This window comes from Apteryx mantelli, chromosome Z (assembly GCF_036417845.1).
Source record: "Apteryx mantelli isolate bAptMan1 chromosome Z, bAptMan1.hap1, whole genome shotgun sequence".
In the NCBI taxonomy this organism is placed as follows: domain Eukaryota; kingdom Metazoa; phylum Chordata; class Aves; order Apterygiformes; family Apterygidae; genus Apteryx; species Apteryx mantelli.
The window spans coordinates 74,110,072-74,129,621 of NC_090020.1; the positions used below are offsets into that span (position 1 = coordinate 74,110,072).

Genomic DNA, 19,550 nt, shown 5'->3' on the forward strand with positions numbered 1-19,550 from the left:
GCTTGCACTTCCGTCTGCTCGCACTTCCGCCCCTCGCCGGAACGGCCCGTAGCCACTCCGTGCGCCCTTGGCGCGCACTCTATGGTGGTGGCGGGCGGCAGCGCGCGCTTGCTCGTTGGTGCTGCGGCGGGCGGCCGTTGGGCGGCGCGGGGCGGCCGTTGGGCGGCGCGGAGGATCGCAGAGGGCCGCAGAGGGCCGCAGAGGGCCGCGGGCCGCCTGCGCGCCTCCGGCCATGCCGCTCTCCACGCAGCCGCCCGCCAGCGGCGAGCGCTACGTCTTGACGGCCAGCCTGGACAACGCGCGCCACCTCTCCAGCCTCCTCCGGGCCGTGCACTTCCAGGACCACGCGACCTGCTTCGCTACGGCCAACGGCATCAAGGTGACGGTGGAGGACGCCAAGTGCCTGCAGGCCAACGCCTTCATCCAGGTGCGGCGCCGCGGGACGGTGGCGGAGGCCGCCGCTTGCCGCGAGAAGAGGCTGCTCGCGGTCTCCAGTGCCGAGCGGCCGCGCTCCCGCTGTTTTGCATCAGGCTTCGTAGCGTTCGCGCGCAGGAGCTGCTCTTACCCGCGCGGGTGAGACGTAGGTGTACAGCAGCGTTGGGAGCCTTAGAAAGGCCCAGGTTATTTGACAGAGGAGGTGTGTGCGGGGAGTTTTCCTGCGAAGAAGGGGAAACTTGAGCAAAACCGTGGAGCAGCTGGAGAAGCTGGCCTGAGGGCAGTGCTCTGGTTTGGCTGCGGTCAGTTATGATATATCCTTGTCATTAAAAGGCTGAACTCGATGCACGGCTCCTTCATGCCTGCTTACGTTTTGAATTTGTATCCTCGTTTAATATGTTGGCACCTAATAAGCCTATTGTTCTTCTGTCTGTACCATTCTTAGATTCATGAGTGGTTCACAAAGTATATCTGGACACATTTATTATGTTTTATTCTAAAGCCAAAAAGATGAGCTTAACTACAAAAGAGAGTTGAATTCACAGACTTCATCTACAGTATCTCAGCTGGGTTAAACTAGGAGCGTTCCACTGGGCCTCCAGCTCCATGGCAGGAGCATGTGTTTACTTGTGTCATTGCAAGCCCGGAGCAATGGCCTGTTCCTTTTGCCTTCTGATTCTGCCTGTGCCTTTGGCCTAAGGAGTGTTTCGGCCTAAAAGAGTGTTTTGAGAGTTTACACATGGGCACACTCTGAGTGTGTTGAGCTGTTAGGTGAGTTCAGCACATCTGGTGACATGTGCCTTTGACTAGTCTAATAGGGGGTAAACTACTCCAGGCTGCCTCCTGTTTGTCACTGGGCAAAAGCATGTGCATAGACAGGAGGTATCGGCAGCTTTGTGGTAACCACAGGAAAAGAGTATCTCAAAAGAAGTGGGGGATGATTTCAGCTGCTTTTGAAAGATCAGTTACATATTTTTATTATTTGAAATGTTTTTCTCATGCTTTTTGCTGCAAAGCTCTTATTTAAGAATAAAAGTAAGTCCCTTTGTTGTTGTTGACAACACTTTTTGGTTTGTTAAATTATGTGGTTGGAGACAATGATTTTTTTGCTTTTATGTTTCCAGCAAAAGTTTTTAAAAGAACAAGGTGTGAGACAGTTTCTGCTTTCTTGTATGGTAGTTATCATTGGCCTACTTACTGGTTTTGAGTGTGGATTTAGAGTTTGTATTTATTCTCTGAGAGAAACAGAGTACAGAGTCTCTCTCCATGAACCTGAAAATACTCAAAAATTGGTTTAATATAACTGTTATAACAAGCTAGGTCTGATCACTAATGGGGTTGTGTTGGATCTGGACAAGTGTATCATTTACATCATATAGATACCTGAATGTTTCCTGCTGTAGAAGTAGGTGGCTGTAGACTTTAACAATTGTGGCTTGTTTTTAAACTATAGAGATGAGTGTTTAGATTTTCATGCTTATGACATGCTACTTTATTTAAACAGTGACCTGATTTTATTTTACTAATTTTTGAGGATCAAGACTTATTGTTTTTTAACAGAAATTGTGTTACATATAGAAATCACTTTGTATTGTACTGATCTCTGAAAGTGAAAACTTTGAACTTAAGGAGATAAATACAAGCTGTAAAACAATTGCAAAAACTTTCTTCTCCTCATTCATTTTCTTTTTCTCATAGGCAGAAATTTTTCAAGAATTTGCTGTTCAGGAGGAATCTGTGATGTTCCGGATCAATCTGGCTGTTCTTCTCGACTGCTTGACCATTTTTGGTTCAAGTTCTTTGCCAGGTATGCTGCATCTTTACCTTTATCATGCATGTGTATCTCTTGTAATCACATAGTGCAACCTGTGCTTAGCCATAGGCAACTTTCCAGTCTTGGTAAAATTTGTGACTTTGTTCACCATAAGCCCTTCTGGGAATGGCAGCTATCATTATTAAGCAGGATCTGCAGTGTTTGCTTAAGCTAATGCAAGTGTATGCTATGGTAACAGTGAATGGGCTGAAGATGGGAGGTGCTGGATCTTAACCTAGCCAGTGTGTCTGGGACCACTGCTGAAGGAGATGCCAGAGGAGGGTGACTCTGTTTGGGGGATGGAATAAAGGCATATGTCTGTGGGGTAACAAGAAGCAGAGGAGTCTTCCTGTGAAGATAGTGTTTCTTGGATCTCTGTAAGGCACAAAAGGGCCACTTTATGTGGAGACAACCCTTTTGTGGCATGAGGTGTGAGCCCCCTCATACCCTTGCTCTGGTTTGGGGCTGAAGATCTCAAACACTTTCTATAACCTTGATAAGAAAACCTGGTAAGTAATTTATCCAGGCGTCTCCAGCAAGTCACATGGTATGTTTAGGTTGGAATTCTGATGCCAGAACCAGTACTGGCCCCCAGGACTGATGCACACAGTGTCTTTACTGTCAGTTTGGCCAGTTGTTTCACTCCAGGACCCAGATCACCCACATCGCCCAAATCCTAGTTTGTTCCAGAGTGCCCTTCACTTAAGGGGAAAACCTGCGCACAGCTGACAGAGTAGTTCCTCTGCAGCCCACTCAAGGTAGTCGGTATGGCTACAGATAGCACCAAGGTACCCTCCTCTAGGGACAGTCCTCAACTCTGTCACATCCATTTAAATGGCCAACAGGGCAGGCTGCACTTGCGCTCAGCATCAGACTAAAAGACTACTGCTTGGGCAAGCTGCATTGCAGGCGCTCATTGGAGCTGGCACTTTGAACTGAATCCCTCCCCCCATCCCCCCCAATTATCAGCATGTTTCAAGGCCACAGGGGCACCACATTGGTCTTACAAGGGACCCAGGCCAATGCTGTGTGCCGTAGCAGAAACCAGTGCCCTAAGAGACAGTATAGACATAGTTTGGAATTTGTCTTATTACCAAAAAAATTGTAAATAAATTTGTTCTCTTTTCAAACATCTGTGTGGCCTGTGCCACCCTGAAACATCTAAATGCCTCAAAAACATTAACAAGTGTGTGCTTGAATTAGGAAATACTCTAGGGCAGGTTTATTGGGGTTGAAAGAGTCTGCAGCTGTTCCAGTTAGCATTGTCTGTTCATTGTCTGTGCTCCTAATGCAATAGCTGTTATGTAGTGCCCTCTATTCCTTCCCTTCTTCAAGCTACAGCTGCATCTATTTTGTGAGTATTATCTCTAGCTTGCAAATAAGGAACTAAGGCATGTTACTTCCCTACAGCCTCTTAAGGAATTTGTGGCTGAATTGAGGACCACTTCAAGTGCCCAAGCACACCATCTCTTTCCCTACACACACTTTTCAGGTGCATAGAGGGTTTTTGATTTTGCTGTGAGGCATATAAAGTATTTTATCGAGCGTGTGAATTACAAAAATCACACAGACTATTACTGGCTTTCAGTGATGGAGGGAGGGAAATTTCTTTCATAATTATGTATACAAATATTGAATTACATATATTCATTTGTTTAAAAAGCTCAGTCTTAGCTAGATTTTACTTCCTAAAAGTTAAAGTCTTTTTTAACTTGATGATTGTTCAGAAAATGTTTTCCCAGGCAAAATAACTGGAATTCAGAGTAACTGTGTGTGCTACAGGATGCCCTGTGTACTTCTATGCAGCAGAGTGATACCATGCCAGTTTTCTGAGGCAGTTCTACCATTGCAGCTGTGTGTTGAGCTCTAGGTTTCTCTGCTGTTTCTGTTCTGGCTCTGACCTAAAGGTAGACTATCAACTGTGCTAAACTGCACCATGATTTGGGGGACCCAAACATTCAGGTTATGCTTACATAGCAAAAGGAGGTTTCTACCATAGTGCAAGCTATGCTGTGTTAATTTTAGTTTGGACTGCACAAGTAACAAGAGCAGTAAAGAATGACAGTTTGAGCCAGAGTGAGCCCTAGGACCATGGAGGTTTTACTGAATCTGCTAACCTATTTGTGGCATATGCAGCGTCATTGTCACAGCTAGAGTTACCTGTTTGGTACATACCACTAGTTGGATTGGAACTAGTGCCTACATTCACGTCATTTCATTTTGCTGCATAAACATAACCCTTTGAAGGGTGTATAGGAGGCTAGACTGAGCATGCTGAATTAATGTATGAGGGGCTAGACCAAGCCTTCTAAATTAATTTAATCTGTGCCTCATAGGCAGGTAGTATCTAAATTTCTTAAAGTGGTCAGATGTGCTAGCTAGCTCTCTAAAGAGTGTCTGCTTCGTTCTCTTTTTCAGGAACATCAACAGCTCTTAGGATGTGTTATCGTGGTTATGGCTATCCCTTGATGCTGTTCTTAGAAGAAGGAGGAGTGGTGACAGTGTGCAAAATTAATACTCAAGAACCTGAGGAATTGTTAGACTTTGATTTCTGCAGTACAAATGTTGTTAATAAAATTATCCTGCAGTCGGAGGGGCTACGAGAAGCATTTGCTGAATTGGATATGACCAGTGAAGTTCTGCAGATTACAATGTCTCCCAACAAACCATATTTCAGGTACAGGAAATTATGCATCCACCGTAAATGTTCATACTTGGCCTTTCTGCTCTTCTGTGGGTAAGGACTGGAAGTTTTAGGGTGAACAGGAGGAAGCTGTTTTAGAACATTAGTTTATTTTAAGGAAAATTGTAATGAATATAGTAAATAACAACATGTAATCTAATTAACATAGTAATGAATATATTGACCACCTTGATAATGTAGACAGTTTAGTATTTTTAATTAAAGTAAAATAAACACAAATGTCAGCTTAAATTTGTTTAGCTATGTGTCTTATATAGAAACAGATGAGATGACAGCATTTCTAGGTGGGACAGATAGTGCAATCCAAAGAGCACATATTTCTTGATAGCAGTTGCTGGTTTACATCTGCTGCAGCATGTGCAACCAAACTGTGCATGGAGTGACTCAGATCAGAATATTGCAAAATAAGCAGAGGGGCAGAATGAAGAACTGCCTATATGTGTATTCTGCTCATGGTGTTTTACTGTTTCTCCATAAAGACAGAGGTTTCCTGATGGATGATCCTCAATTCAACCCATAAAATTTCTTTTAAAGCAAATTTGAACTATTTTGGTAGACGTACAATAGCTCAGTGTTGTATGTCATGTTGCTCTGGCATCTCTAATCTAATAGTGGAACCCTGCAGCCATATTCTATGGTCCAGTTATTGTCCAAGTTTACCATGAGAATATGACAGTGCATCGCTTTGGAAGATAATGTAGCACGTTATCGGTGATGTGGATTGTACAAAGCATCATACAAGGCAGCAAAAAATATGCTTTTACTTGGAAAAATCTGTTCCTGATGGACACCATTTGAACCCCTAGTTATTATTGTCTATTTTCCATCCTGTGAGTTTGCACCTTCAATAACCTCATTGTAAATATTTGCTATGTTCTGTAATGTCCTTCTTCATGCCCTGAATCTTGTTTCAATGACGAATGTTAACTTTTGTCAGTGTTAACCTCATGCTGTTGGCAACTGAAAACCATGTGACTTGGAGATCTGTGGTCTTGGCCTAAGTAAGATTCAACTTCCATTAGTTTGTTTTCTGTACACTTTACGGAGTCTGAATTCATTAAGAATTTTTCTTTAGCACCTTTGTTTGCTGAGAGTATCTCCCAGGTCTGGAATGGCTTTGGGAGCACTCCCAACTATCTGAAATCAAGAATTCAGTCATTATAGAAGATGAGTGAAATTTCTGGGATTTCCATGTTCTTTTTACTTTCATAGATAATGCTGCAGAACGGGGACTTTTTCACTTGCAGTATTTATAAATAAAGACTAAAATGTGCTATTAAAGACCAATAGCCAATCTTTCATTAAAGTAAATCAGCTTTGTGTGAAACCAGTGTCAGATGCCTTAGGGGAATCTTAGGCTTTGGAACGCTTCAGCCTTTTGCTAAATTATCCCATTCTGCTGTAATTCGTATCTCCCATTCTGGGAGATACAAAACACTGTTTCTTCTAACTTGCTGAATGTTTTCTTGGTAACAATAGCGCTTTGTAAAACAGCCATAGGGATATGTAAGATGACCACTTCTGACAGGGCTTTGTAGAGCTGCTATCAAATATTTTGAGATGGCACCTTTTGTCTTCCAGGTTATCCACTTTTGGAAATGCAGGAAGTGCACATCTCGACTATCCCAGGGACTCTGATTTGATGGAAGCATTCCACTGTAACCAAACCCAGACAAACAGGTTAGCGACTGTGTGAGCGGCGCACTCTGTGGCAGGTTATACATTCTTGATGGAAAGGTTAAAAAACTGCTTTTGCATTACTGAAATATTTATTTCATTAGTACAGAAATCCCATCTGATAAAATCCTGTGTCTATGATCAAAAGCTCAGTGATAACAGTGTCTGTCTGATGTTGTTACCAGGAGAAGATCAAAATAGGGTGTTACTAACTGGCTTTCTGTAACTTTGTGGCATTAATTGGAAGTAGTGTTTCAGCTCTTCTCTGTGTAATACAGTTTTAAATGACTTTTCTTCTTCCTTCCAGGTATAAGATTTCTTTGCTTAAACCATCTACAAAGGCACTAGCTCTATCTTGTAAAGTATCCATTCGAACAGATACTCGAGGATTTCTTTCACTGCAATATATGATTAGGAATGAAGATGGACAGATCTGTTTTGTAGAATACTATTGTTGCCCTGATGAGGATGTTACTGAAGCAGACCTGTAGCTGTGTGTTTTGGAGTCTGTATTTTATTTATGTATATATAAAATTATGTATTTTTTTTATAGAACTGAATGAAAGTTGTAAAGACTGATAGACTTGATATTGCCTTTTTTTTTAATGTGGAATTAAAAGTATGAAGACTTCTCTTGTATTTTCCTGCAAATGTTTCTTAGCCTTGACCCAGAAAAATTAGTTCTAAGAGTGCAAAGCATCTGTTGAACCAGATACAGATGCTGCAAGAGACTGAAGTGTTCTAGCTTGCTGCTGTGGGTTGTGATCCAGAGAGTCAGTGATCCATGGGTAGTTCCTACAGTTTTAGATTATAGCTGAGCTTCGATGTTTGTCGGAAGGTGAGGTCCTGCCTTGCACACTTGAGAAACAGTATGTTTGTATGTCACCAAATTGATGGCTGCACAATTCAATACTATCCAAATCCTCTAGGTTTATTTTGAGTTAAAAATGCTTTTGTTGACCATTGTTCAACTCTTGCTTATGTCAGCAATTCATTTAGCCATTCGTTTTCACTGTCTTCTGTGTAGATCATTTGTGGCAATAAATTTTATTTTTAAAAAGAATTACAGATCTTTAAACTGATCTTTGAGCTGATAAAGATATCTAAAAATATTCTAAATTACTCTTACTCACTGTTAAGTTTGAAAAAATAAAATTAAATATTCAGTACGTGTGAATTTTCCTTAGGCTTACCTTCTCAATTTATTCAGTGAAAAACATTAATATTATTGTCTCATTAAGAAATATTATCTACTGTCTCATTAAGAATTATTATTTACTACTTCTGGATGATGAGATAAAAATGAAACTGAACACATGACTTTCTCAATGTGATTTACTTTAGAGTATTGAAGTTACCTTGTATTTTATTCAAGGACATTGCTGTGGTTTGGCATTTGTGTTTTTACATAATTGACTTCAGATGTACTATATTAGTTCTTAAAATGGTACTTTTAACAATTTCTTCTATAATCTACCAACAGTGATTATGGAAAGAATATCCTAAGAAGTTAGTACAATCGTCACAGTACCAGTAAGTGATAGTAACTCTTCCATTTCACAAATAAGAATTATTATAGACACGCAAGATTTGTACAAGACTTATGTTTCTACATGGTAGGACCAAACAGAGGCCTAGACTCACAAATGTAAGTTGGTAATTGTCAACAAATGCCTTTGTGCATGTGGTTGTAGGTAGATAAGAACACAGAAAGCTTTGGCTGCAAAAAGAAGTTACTGTGCAGTGAGTCAAGGAATGGACTTGGAGTACACCAGTGATTCTGCATGAACTCCGTATGGGGGTGCTCCTGGAGGGATGTAAGTTAAAGACTACTACCAGAGGTATGTTTGGCATATGCACACATCCTCTTACGTGGTGGCCTAATAATGGGATGTAGATGCTTAAAGACCCGTTTCTGAGATATCCAAGTAATTTTTGAAAATGGGATTTGGATTTCCAGAAGTCACACGTATTCATGAATGTGTTGCCTTTCTGAAGCATTAACCTCACAGTTATGGTCATCAAAATGTTAGAAAAGTTGTGAAAACTTGCATTTGCTAAACCAAGGTTTTTCATAGTGGAAACAGAAGTTTAATGATGGAAAGATAGCATCCAGTTGTCTGAACTGAAACTCAGAGCTGACTAAACTTCAAGTCTTGTAGCTGAGCTTTTTTCAGTGTGTGTTTAAAATAACAATAATAAAGGTCAGGGTACAGTTATGGGGAAAAGGAATTGTATTTCCCCCCTTTGGGAAGATTATGCTTTATTCATGAAAATAGCAATGGAACATCCTTAGAAGTTCACTGGTATAAGTATAGAGACATGCTTTTCTAAGAGATTACTGTCCTGTTCTAAACTGTGCTAAATGCTAAAAATGCATGCAGTTTGTGGTACTGTGGTGGGTTTTGGTACGTCTCTGTCTTCAGATAAAGTAAAAAGGGCAAAAGGATGCATGTTAAGAAGAGAATGACTGGAAGGCTTTTGCACATCTTTTTGACTTGATAATTTGCTTAAATTCTGCAAACCTGCACCACTGGATTAGATCCAGTTTCCTACCACGCTTTGCATGAGATCCAGAACACTGACAACGGTACCTTTAGTACTTTTTCTCTCTTCTACTTGACAAGTCTATTCCCCTTGCAGACAATGGGAAACCTGCAGTAGAAGAAACATTTAGTTCATGGGTGGTTTTTTTTTTTTTTTTTTAGTACCATCACAGAAGGGACTTCTCAGGGCTCAGAATTTGCCCACTTGCTTTCTTATAAAATAGAGAACAGCTAAGTACTCAGATTTACTGGTAGCGTGAACTAAAACAGTCCCTGGAGATGGAAACCGGAACCCAGCACTTTTCTCTCAGGATTGCCACAACTTGTAGCAGGTGCTCCCAAGCTGCTCAGATTTACTGCTGTTAGGGCCTCTGGGCAACCTGGCTCTGCAGGCCGTAAAACCTACTTTTTCTGTATTCATTTTCGGTTGTGCTTTTCAGAATAAGAACTGGCCTCAAGTGTTCAAGACAACACCTGTTTTACTCTACCTGAAAACCACCATCAACTGGCTTCTAATCCCATTGATCTGCTAAGATACTAGAAGCCAAAATATATATAATGTTGGCTCCCAGGCCTGATACTCATGGTGCAACAAAACATTCAAGATGCCAGGGCTAATGTTATCGCTTACCTCTCCAACATGCTGAGAAGTCCTTGCATCTCCTTGGCTTTCACATGCTGAGGCCCATCCACAACCATTTGAATCTGTAAGGACTGTTCAGCACAAAATTACCAACAAGGAATTAATTTGTATACTCCCCTTTCAAAATCAGTCATAGGAAAGAATCAGTTGTTTAATATCTAATTATGTATGGATTTATAAAGAAATGCCAATATCCTTGACTAGAAAGGTCTTTGGTGAGGTTAGTAGAGTAGTTTGAAAAGTTGAGATAAGGAGTTGTGTGTGGTTACCTATAGGTGACTATTTTGAAGTTTGTTTTGTAGCAGCTTATAAATCCCTAAGAATCCAATGGGTGGGTTTTGTGTATAAAGAAACTGTATAAAGAATAATAGCAGTACTAAATAGTGCTTTAACAGACAGAACGTTCTTAACGTTAACTATTTAAACAATAGCTGAGTTCAGTAGTTTGTTCAGTAATTTGAACAAATACAGAATTATTTTTTAAAATGGGTCTATTACAGAATGGTAAGAGCTAGTTAGAGGCTTGACACCTTCTTGTTCAGACAAACTCATGTTTATATGGAATTAGTTTTGAGGGGAAGAAGGACTGCTTAGGTAGAAATGGAAGCTAAGGTTCATAGTGGAGGCTGCTTTGGCCTTTCTAGTGTGCCCTCTGCCCCTAACGGTGCTCTAGCAACTAACACGGCCGTGTATTAGCATTCCTAAATCTAACTGAAAGGGCTCTGCAAAGGAGTGGGACTGTTTGTTGGGAGATGTAATCAAGCGTACACAAAGCTCAGATCTTTGCAGAGTTAATACATGGTGAGAAAGGTGCATGAATATCCGCTAAAACTGTGATTGTGATTCTCTTCAACTATCCTGGACCTCCACAACAAAATAAACCTGACTAATGTAGAAAGACTTGAACTGCCTTCAACAGGAGCTAGTTTTGATGCAGCAGCCCAGAGTGCTGTGTAACTGCATTCATTTGAATTTTCAAAGACAGGTGATAAGTCAAAGGAAAAAAAAAAGCAAAATGCAGTATTATAATATTATAATTACCTTGCTGAACAGCTGATAAGCTTCTTGTATCCTTCTGTCTGCTAGACAAATGCTACCCATTATAAGATAAAGTTCAACAACCTTCTCAGTTTGGTCCTCATGGGCATCTGCCTTACATTTCAAGATGTCTTTCAGCAGAGTGTAGGCCTGCTAGAGAGAGAGAGAGTGAGTGTGTGAGAGAGAGAGAAAGATATGCAACATGGATCACTCACAATTAAATTAATTTTATTAAATATATTAATTTTTAGAAGCATTTTTGAAGGCTTGATTGGTGCATGCTTAATGCACTTCAGTATAATTGGAACCTACAGCCAGGCCCAGACATGAGGAACTTTTAGCAAACTGCCCAACAAGCAGAATTCCAGACCAAGTTCCCCTTCCTTATACCATCGAAAATCCGAACATGTGTGAGGCTGGACACCTGTGGGAAATGAATTGTTTGACACCAAATATGCATGTGCCAAGTCAGTTCTATGTAGGACATGTCCAGTGCTTTAACAATAAACACACAAACAATTATGAAGTACAAATGCAAGAATATTTATATAGATATATAAAATCTTCTATACATATATAAAATTGCTTGGAGTATGAACTTGTCCTACCAAAAACCTATGGGGGATGTTCCCTTTCCTAAAAATATGTTTGCCATCAATTCATATCCTTTACGAAAATTGATTGTGACAACAGAAAATGCTGCCATTGCACTGCATGTCTCCCTCCTCCTGCACTGGGCTTGGGTTACTTGCACAGACAAGCTCTGAGCAGCTATTGCCAACATTCAGGTCTGCAGCAAATTTTTGAGGCAAATATTTGTTCTTACCTGATTTTTCCCTAGTCGGACAAGCCATTTGCTGAATTCGTCAATAGTGCCAAGAGTCTGGGAATTATTTGCACCCAACGTTACTTAATAGGCACTGAGGCTCTCTGTAAAGTACGTTTCAGCGGCCTCTAGGAGAGGCATATGGTAAGGACTTATAGCTGCTTTTCTCCTTGAACAACTCTTCTCCTCACCTGTTCTGACTTTGTTATAACAATTAGGAGCAGTCTTACAGGAACAATATACACCACCAAGAACGATTGCACTTTTTGGATGTGAAGAGGTGGGCTTTTATCTCCCAGAAAATCAGAAAGTCAAATTTTGCAGTCTCTATTGGCTTGGGTGTATTTGTATTTTTTTCATGGCAGAACTGAAATTGTCCCGCTGCAGGCAGAACGAAGTGCTACATTTGGTAACAAAATCCAAGAAATACGGGACATTCGCGATCTGTAGAGCAGCTCGGAGTTGCCTCTGTGCATACTCTTTTAGTCTCTGTGTTCGTAATCTCCAAACTTTCCTGTGCATTACTGCCTTCTGCAGCATTTTGCTCTACAAACCCAAAATCTCATGTTTTTCTCCCCCAAACCCTCCACTGCTCCCTGTTCAGGAGACACCCACCAATGTGCTGCTCCTTCCAGCCGCAGCATAAGCTCTACCCAGCAGCAGCCCTGTGCGAGCTGCCGCCACGCTGAGTTTGCTCTTGAGAGCTACACGAAGGGAATGTGCCTACAACAGAGACAGGGGCCTCGGGGCTGGTAAACAGGAGGATGAAGGACTACCCACACAAACAAGCACAAGGGCATTTTCAGAGACAATGAAGTAACAGGAAATTCCAACTGTACTATTCAGCTTATCTTCTGCCATGCGATATTGTCCCCACTCAGTCTCTTCTTTTCTCAAGCTTTACTTTTCTAAAGCAGAAAATGCATAAACAAACCATTCTAGTTTTAAAAATATATTCTCAGGGCTGGACCTACACTGAATATTTTCAAGACAGATTTCTAACCCCACTGGAATTTAGAGCTATTTATACTCAAGAGCTTTGCTTTGTGGTACTTGAAAATTGAAGGCTATTTTTATCAGTCTGAAGGTCAAGAATTAGATTTTTGAACGCAAAAATTTCAAAGCATTTGTCTCAGACTAGTCTAAATCGTCCTATATATTGATGTATCTGTGTTAGTTACTTTAATATGGTTTAAATGGTTAACGTGATTACCAGGATCTTTCTTACCTGTAATAAATAACTTATTGCTCTATCACAGTTTTTTTTCAGCTGTTCAGTTTGGGCAACTTCCTCATATAGCTGTATCAGCTCAGGTGCTGTGTTTCCTTCTGATGAAATGACAGCATCGGCTGCTTTTTCAAAGTAAAGTGTAGCAACTTCCAGCTTATTTTGTTGCAGACATGTTCTGGAAAAAGAGGAAAACCAGACACTCATTGAAAGTTAGCAGGTATTTCAGTGACAGCACCGACATGTCATATCTGGGCTATTTGCACATTTCCCACCAGTGTCATTTGCTCTTTTTGAACTGTCACCACATGCTATTTTCCCAAAAGCACACAGATGATGTCTGTGTGTGGTGTTTTGTGTTTACCTGCCCAGGGCAATGACTAGATCCTTCTCAGAGATTTTTAATCCTGGGTTCACACTAGGAACTCTGTCAAGTCCTTGCAGTTCTTCCAGGAGTCTCTCTGCCTTTCGGAGGTTAAGGTAAGATGATTTGCTAGTGCAACAGTCAAGGAAGAGCCCCCACCAGAAATATTTAATCAGCAACCAAAACACACAAACCAATAGACACAGAAGCTAATGAGAAAAGGTTTTTTTTTTGTGCAGGTTCCTGCTTCCAGAGCAGTCTTACAGTGTGACGCCAGCTGTTTCTGAACTCTCAGTGCTCATTTTAGGTGTTTCTAATGATCAGATCCAAGCTTTTAGTTAGAAGAGGCAACTTCTTGCATTATTCCTTACTGTTTCTGATTCCACAAAAGTAGCTGCTAATCTTCAATTCACTGTGCTGGGGCTGAGCATGGCTTGTGCTTTTACAGCTGAAGGATGAACAAAGATGTGAGGATGCAAGAGCCTGCACAGGAGCATGGAGGGCGTCAGGGAACAGCTAGCGGGACATAGTTCTTTGCACTGACCTTTCATCTTTTCATCTTGCAGGATCTTTAGCTTGATCACATCTTTCCAGAAATGTTTAACCACTGGAGAAATCTTAAAGTATGACTTTCTTTTTTCCTTTCTTAAAAAAAAAAAAATCCCCAAAGAAACACAAATATCACATTCTCAAGTAGTATGAGCATGCTCGGCTGTGCACAGTGGACTATACACAGTCCCACTCCCGAAACCGGGTGGGCAAAGGCAGATAGCAAGGTCTTAGTGTGTTGTGCGGGCGCCTGAAAGCCGAGCTGGTAACCCAATTTCATAGGAGCTTTTTGGCCAGAAGAGGGCATTAGATGACCCTGTCTGCTCTCCTGTATCACACAGGCTGTTTCGTGTTCTTACCCTTGCGTTAGAGCTCAGCACTTGCCTCTGAGTAAAAAGTGCTCTGGAAGTGCATCCTGTCTTGATTTAGAGACAAGTGATGGACAGTCCCCAGCCCTCTTTGCAGTCTGTTCTAAAACTTAGTCCCCATCTCTTAAAATCACACGTCCTGTTTTTAGCTCTGATCTTGGTACCCGCTTAGCTTGGCACATCATCTTTGGCTTTTTTTGCGTTCACAGTCACAACACCAGCCTGCACACTGCAAAAAGATGCTGTGTCTTCTCATTAATTATTGCACGGGAGAACTGCAAGGTAAGAAGTTATGCATCATTACTAGGCATTAAAAAAAAAATTTGTAATAGATACATTAAGAACAAAGTGTTTTCAAGTGCAAGGATATTTGTTCTGTGCCAGATGTGCTGCTCCTGCAGTGTAGTAGAGAGTCACAAGGGTCCCTAAACTGCTCTCTCCTCTCCTCCACAGTTGCGGGCAGAGACTCTCTGCCCATCAGCAGGGCACGTTTGGCAGATTCAGTGTCCCGGAGGGCAGCATGTTACTGTGTGGACAGACCTGGGAGAGGACAAATACGTACAGAGTTATCAACATAAGAAAATCCACCAAAGCATCCACCAAACAATATGCTAGCATATAATCCTAGATCATGCAGTAGAGTAAAATCCCGGTTTGACTAACATCAATGAGAGATTTGGGTTCAGCTTTACTGAGACCATGAGTTCATCCCAGATGTAGTAGGGGAGTAACCAGCTTGCAGAGAACAGAAAGGTTCCTTACAGCAGTCCCTGCGTGCGTAGTGCTTCTGCAGAGCATATACATGCCATAACATGTGACACAAGCAACAGCAAAAAACAATTATGCAGATACATGATGCACTAAGAAAACATGCAGACGACAAGGCCAAGCATTTTGCAGCTTGCACAACACTCCTGGGTAAAGTCTTTTAGGGAAACAGGAGTGGACTGGTGCAACCCTTTCCCAGCCCGGCAGGCAGTGCGGGCAGGCACCCACATCCCTGCCTGCCACAGCAGCCCTGCTCCAGCCCGCTCTGCCGCGGTGGCCAGGCACCAGGGCACAGCACCAGCACTCCCATTTCTGAACTCACTCTGCAACAGCGAAAGGCGAACGGTCTGAGCACAGTGCCTGCACTTGGTGCTTGAACATTCAACCAGCTTTCTGCCCTGCGGGCTGTGATTCGCAGACACCGTCCGGCAGGCTGCGGGGGCACTGTCCCCATTTAGCTGTGTGCTGCATGGTATGGCCTCCTGCAGCTTCTCCGGCACACTTCGGGCTCTGGTTATGAAACTGGGAGAGTTTTTGCACTCTGGGTCCCAGCACATTTCAGACGTGAGGGAACTCAGAGAACAGGGCACTGTTGACTCCCTCAGTTCTGTGCCAGGAGGTTAAATGGTTTCAGCTGACTGGTTAAACTGGAGCTAGGTGGCAGTACTCTCCAGGTCTTTGAACTTGCTGTACAGCAAGTTCAGCGTCACTGCAGGACACAGCCCACGAGGGCGAAGCAAAGCTGCAAAACCATTGCGTAGCATGTACAGGACTCATGCAGGGCTAGATTTTCACTTTGATGAAAAACAGTTGAAAGCTGAGCTTGTGAATCACATCTGTATTGCGATCAATGGTTTTAGAGAAAAGGTCACTGAAAAGGCTGATGATTCGAATACAAATTTTCATTTTGAAAATCAGTGCACTCTCTAGAAGCTACCATGTTTTCACTTACTGCAGTGTTTGCTTGGGAAAGCGAGACTGAGATACAGCCTGTAACAGCAGCACTGCCATGGTTTCCGCGTGGCTTTGTACCCGTGCTCTGCATTCCCTCCGTGCGCAACCACGGTTCCTGTGTGCCAGGCAAACTCCGAGTAGACGAGGAGCTGTGCCACAGGCACGAAGCAATGTCAATACTTCCCTGGCAAGGTGATGAGATCGCCGAACCAACATGTGGTGCCAGGCTACCACGGCAGCTCTCACACTCCGTTTTGGGCCTCCGTCCTACTAATACAGCAGAGATTTGTGCGATCATTACACTGTATCCAAGCAGCTGATGCAGAAGAAATAAATTACTCTTCCGTTGACTATCCAGACCTCAACACAATTCTGCTTTCGCAGAATTTTGACAAACCACTGGGCTGAGACACATGTTGACACGGAAACGCTTACAGCAAAAAAGCATTTAGCATATTGAGGTCTAGGGTTGAAGAAAAAAAAGAAATGCAGAGCACTGACAATGGAATTTTTGTGCTGCTCCTTCTTTATCAGTGTTGCATTCTTCATACCACCCCTCTGACTAACTCTGAGAAAACTGCAAAGCCTCACGAGCCATCTTTCCCAGGAGAGAGGGAATGAGAGATATGGATTCCAGTTTATTCTAATTATAATTTGCTTATTTGTACAAACATACCAGTCCTGGGAGAAAGGCAGCATGCAGGCAACCTCCTCTTCCAGATGACTCAGCAGACATACCTATCTCTGGTTTTCAAGACTACTCTCGCTACAGAATTTTCTCCAAATATAGAGATCAAGGCAATGGCCAAGCTTCACTGTCTACATCTTCTCTCAAAGACCTACTGTATAACAAAACCAGTCACCATCCAGCATTTCTTCAATGACAAAGGCCTTGCTTGCACATGGAAAAGAGCAGACACCATATGGTGACTTTGGCCAAATGTCTGTTTTGAGAGATCTGTAAACAGATGCATGTAACTTGTATTCACCTCATCATCCAACAGTGCTTTTTTGCAAGCCTGAATTTGCAAAGCTGATTTCATAATTTTCCCATGTTTTTCATGTACCTTCCCCAAAGCCATGAGATACAGACCTCGAAGTACTAGATAGCTGTGAGCAAGGCTGGCAAATGCCTGTGCCAGCTTCCAGTGCCTGTCTCCGTAGAAAACTCGAGTGAGAGTGACACACCAGATCAGCTCATGAGTGGCTTCACCGACCTGCAGGAAGACATTCTGGAGAAAGGACTACTGTCATTTAAGCAGACACAGCACATAGTGCTAAAGATTTTGTTTTCCTTTCCCCAGAACAGATAGAAAATGATCTACGTGTAGATTACAACAAAACTCAGTATCTGGCGTCAGTGTTTATCATGATGAGATGGAAACAGAGATGTTCGAGTTCCCGCTTCAAATAAATCTTTGCTCAGATACAGCCTCCTCCTGTTCTCACTGTAAAGAGAGTCTTCTCCTCCGGCCTCTGATCTTAGTCTCTTCAACCCATTCAAGGCGCAATACAACGGTGAGCTACACACCACGCAGATACATCTGGCCTGGTTTTCTGCCCTCCCAGTCCTTCCGAGGGTCATGCCTTCCTCCCCTTGGAAGACTCTGAAGCTCAGTGCCACCACTGCTCCCACAGCTGCTCGAATCACAGCTTCGTCTCGGGGCTTCCCGCCACTGTCACCTCCTCCGGTCCCCCTTCCCTGCGGAGCCCCACATCGGGAATCACTCCGCTCTTGCCTTTCCTCGTATTAATGTTTGTTTAAAGAGAAAATAAGGCTTGTTGCATTTTACTAGCAAATTTTAAACATCGAGAGCTTGTCTCTAGCTCTGGTTTTAGCGTCTCCTGCAATAGAAATGGGGGGAAACCCAGCAACAGGCTCACAGACTATTATTTGAAGTAATGCTACCATGTTCAGCTGCATCTTATTCACTCCTACAACGTAATGCCTTGGTCTTCCTTTAGCACCGCTGCCTCATGGAGCTGGCGCATCAGCGAGCTCCTGCCAAGGGGAATTTAACAAGGCGCAAGAGGGATGGCAGCTGACACCAGGCACCTGCCGTACAGGGACGCTTGCTGCTACGCAGCTGCTGAGGGGTCTGCAAGCCCACGGGGATCCCCGTCCCTGGGCGATCAGTCTGAATCCCTGCAAAACATCCAATGACCCAGACTCCAGACTCATTAGTGGACTCTGCAAAAATGGATCAGTCCCCCGCAAAGTCCTCCTCGTCAAAAACGGCACAAGGCTAAAGCACTGATCTGAGCTTGCCATTACACATCCTGTCTGAGCCTCAGCACCAGACTTTCCCAGCTCAAAAAACGACCCCACCACCGCCACCATGCTTTCACCCGGTCGGTGGCTGCACCAGGGAGATCAAACTGCAGCCCCCACTGCCTCCCCCACTGGGAAGTGTTTCGAAAGTGAGTTATCACCTCAGAGGGCAAGGACTGGTCCTGTTACCTGCTTGTCTCCAAGGAGCTTCTCAGCCTGTCCTAGGGCTCCTTCCAGCTTCTCAGCGGGGGCCAAAGTCCTGCCTGGAGGCTGTTGCTTCGCCCTCCGTTTCTCCTCTGGCACCGTCTCCAGCTTTGCTGTTGCTTGGTCCAGCCACGCGCTCGGGAGCACTTACTTGTGCTGCTTTCCCGAGCTCTGACAACAATATCTTTTATAAGGACACGCGACCCGTGGCGTGCCACATTGGGCTGTCAGAGGCCTGTCGCAAGTGACAGCACCCCAATGTCTAGGTGAGAAGAGACTGCAGACCATCTCCAGCCACCTGACCCATGCAACACTCCCATCATTGCCATCCCATCAGGGTCCATGGGCCAGTCCATCCCCATGCCGCCCCTGCAGACCTGGCCAGCCTCTTGCTGGCTCGAGCAACTTAACAGGGACCCAAAAGGCCAAACCTGCAGCTGCCACCACTGCCCTCAGCAGTAAAATCTGCTTCTTAAATTATTATTTCAAAGAGGAAAGCCATTATGCCAATAAATAGAGCAGACTACAGATAAGCTGACAAAAACCTTGTTCAGAATAAAAATCACTAAGAAAGAAAAGGTGGGAACCCACCTGTGAAAGGAGGAGGCCTCAGGGCCACAGCTGGAACCTGCAGGAATATATATTGGGCTGGCTTTCATCTCTTCCTTACCCTGAATAGTAGGGGTCTGGCCCGATTTTCTTTACTCCTGTTGAAAAGTAAGATGGATGCTAGATGCATTTTTTCCCCACAAACTTATCAGAGCAGAAAAGCTTCCACGTCCCCTAAAACCACTCTTCAAGTGTCTTTGAAGTCAGCTAATCACTACTCCGTGTTATGTTTTCTGCCACAGCTACCCCTTCTCTTACACTTTGACCATTACCTCTGTAACTCGGGAACATCTGTTTTGCTTCATGTTTGCATGGGGTTAGGACACTGAAACATCTGACTGCAGATGTCTACAGACCCCTGCAGCCCAGCTAGCTCCCTTGAGAAAAAGAGCCACTTCTATGGTGTTAGTCATCTGGCCTGTTTTACGTGTTGACTTTTGGATGAGAAGTAAAAATGGGATTGGATAGCTTGTGCCCGAGCTGGCGTTCACCTGCTTCCAGGATGGAGCCATCATGGGCCCAAAGGAGGGCAGGCAGGTCATGGGAGTTCCT

At 43.3% G+C, this 19,550-nt stretch overlaps 2 protein-coding genes across 3 annotated transcripts in view; one reads left to right on the forward strand and one right to left on the reverse strand.

The window, feature by feature from the left end:
* Positions 1–140: 140 nt before the first annotated feature.
* Positions 141–7,692, forward strand: RAD1 (RAD1 checkpoint DNA exonuclease). Its single transcript, XM_013961083.2, has 5 exons — positions 141–427; positions 2,134–2,242; positions 4,667–4,925; positions 6,534–6,632; positions 6,937–7,692. The coding sequence occupies exons 1-5, from the start codon at positions 233–235 to the stop codon at positions 7,118–7,120; spliced, it is 846 nt and encodes a 281-aa protein (XP_013816537.1). The 5' UTR covers positions 141–232; the 3' UTR covers positions 7,121–7,692.
* Positions 7,693–14,614: 6,922 nt separating this feature from the next.
* Positions 14,615–19,550, reverse strand: part of RAI14 (retinoic acid induced 14) — a 100,243-nt gene continuing 95,307 nt past the window's right edge. For both annotated transcript variants that reach the window (XM_067316101.1, XM_067316100.1), the window contains one exon: positions 14,615–14,731. In XM_067316101.1, the coding sequence (XP_067172202.1) occupies positions 14,692–14,731 (40 nt within the window). In that variant the 3' untranslated portion in view covers positions 14,615–14,691. The remainder of the gene's footprint in view (positions 14,732–19,550) is intronic.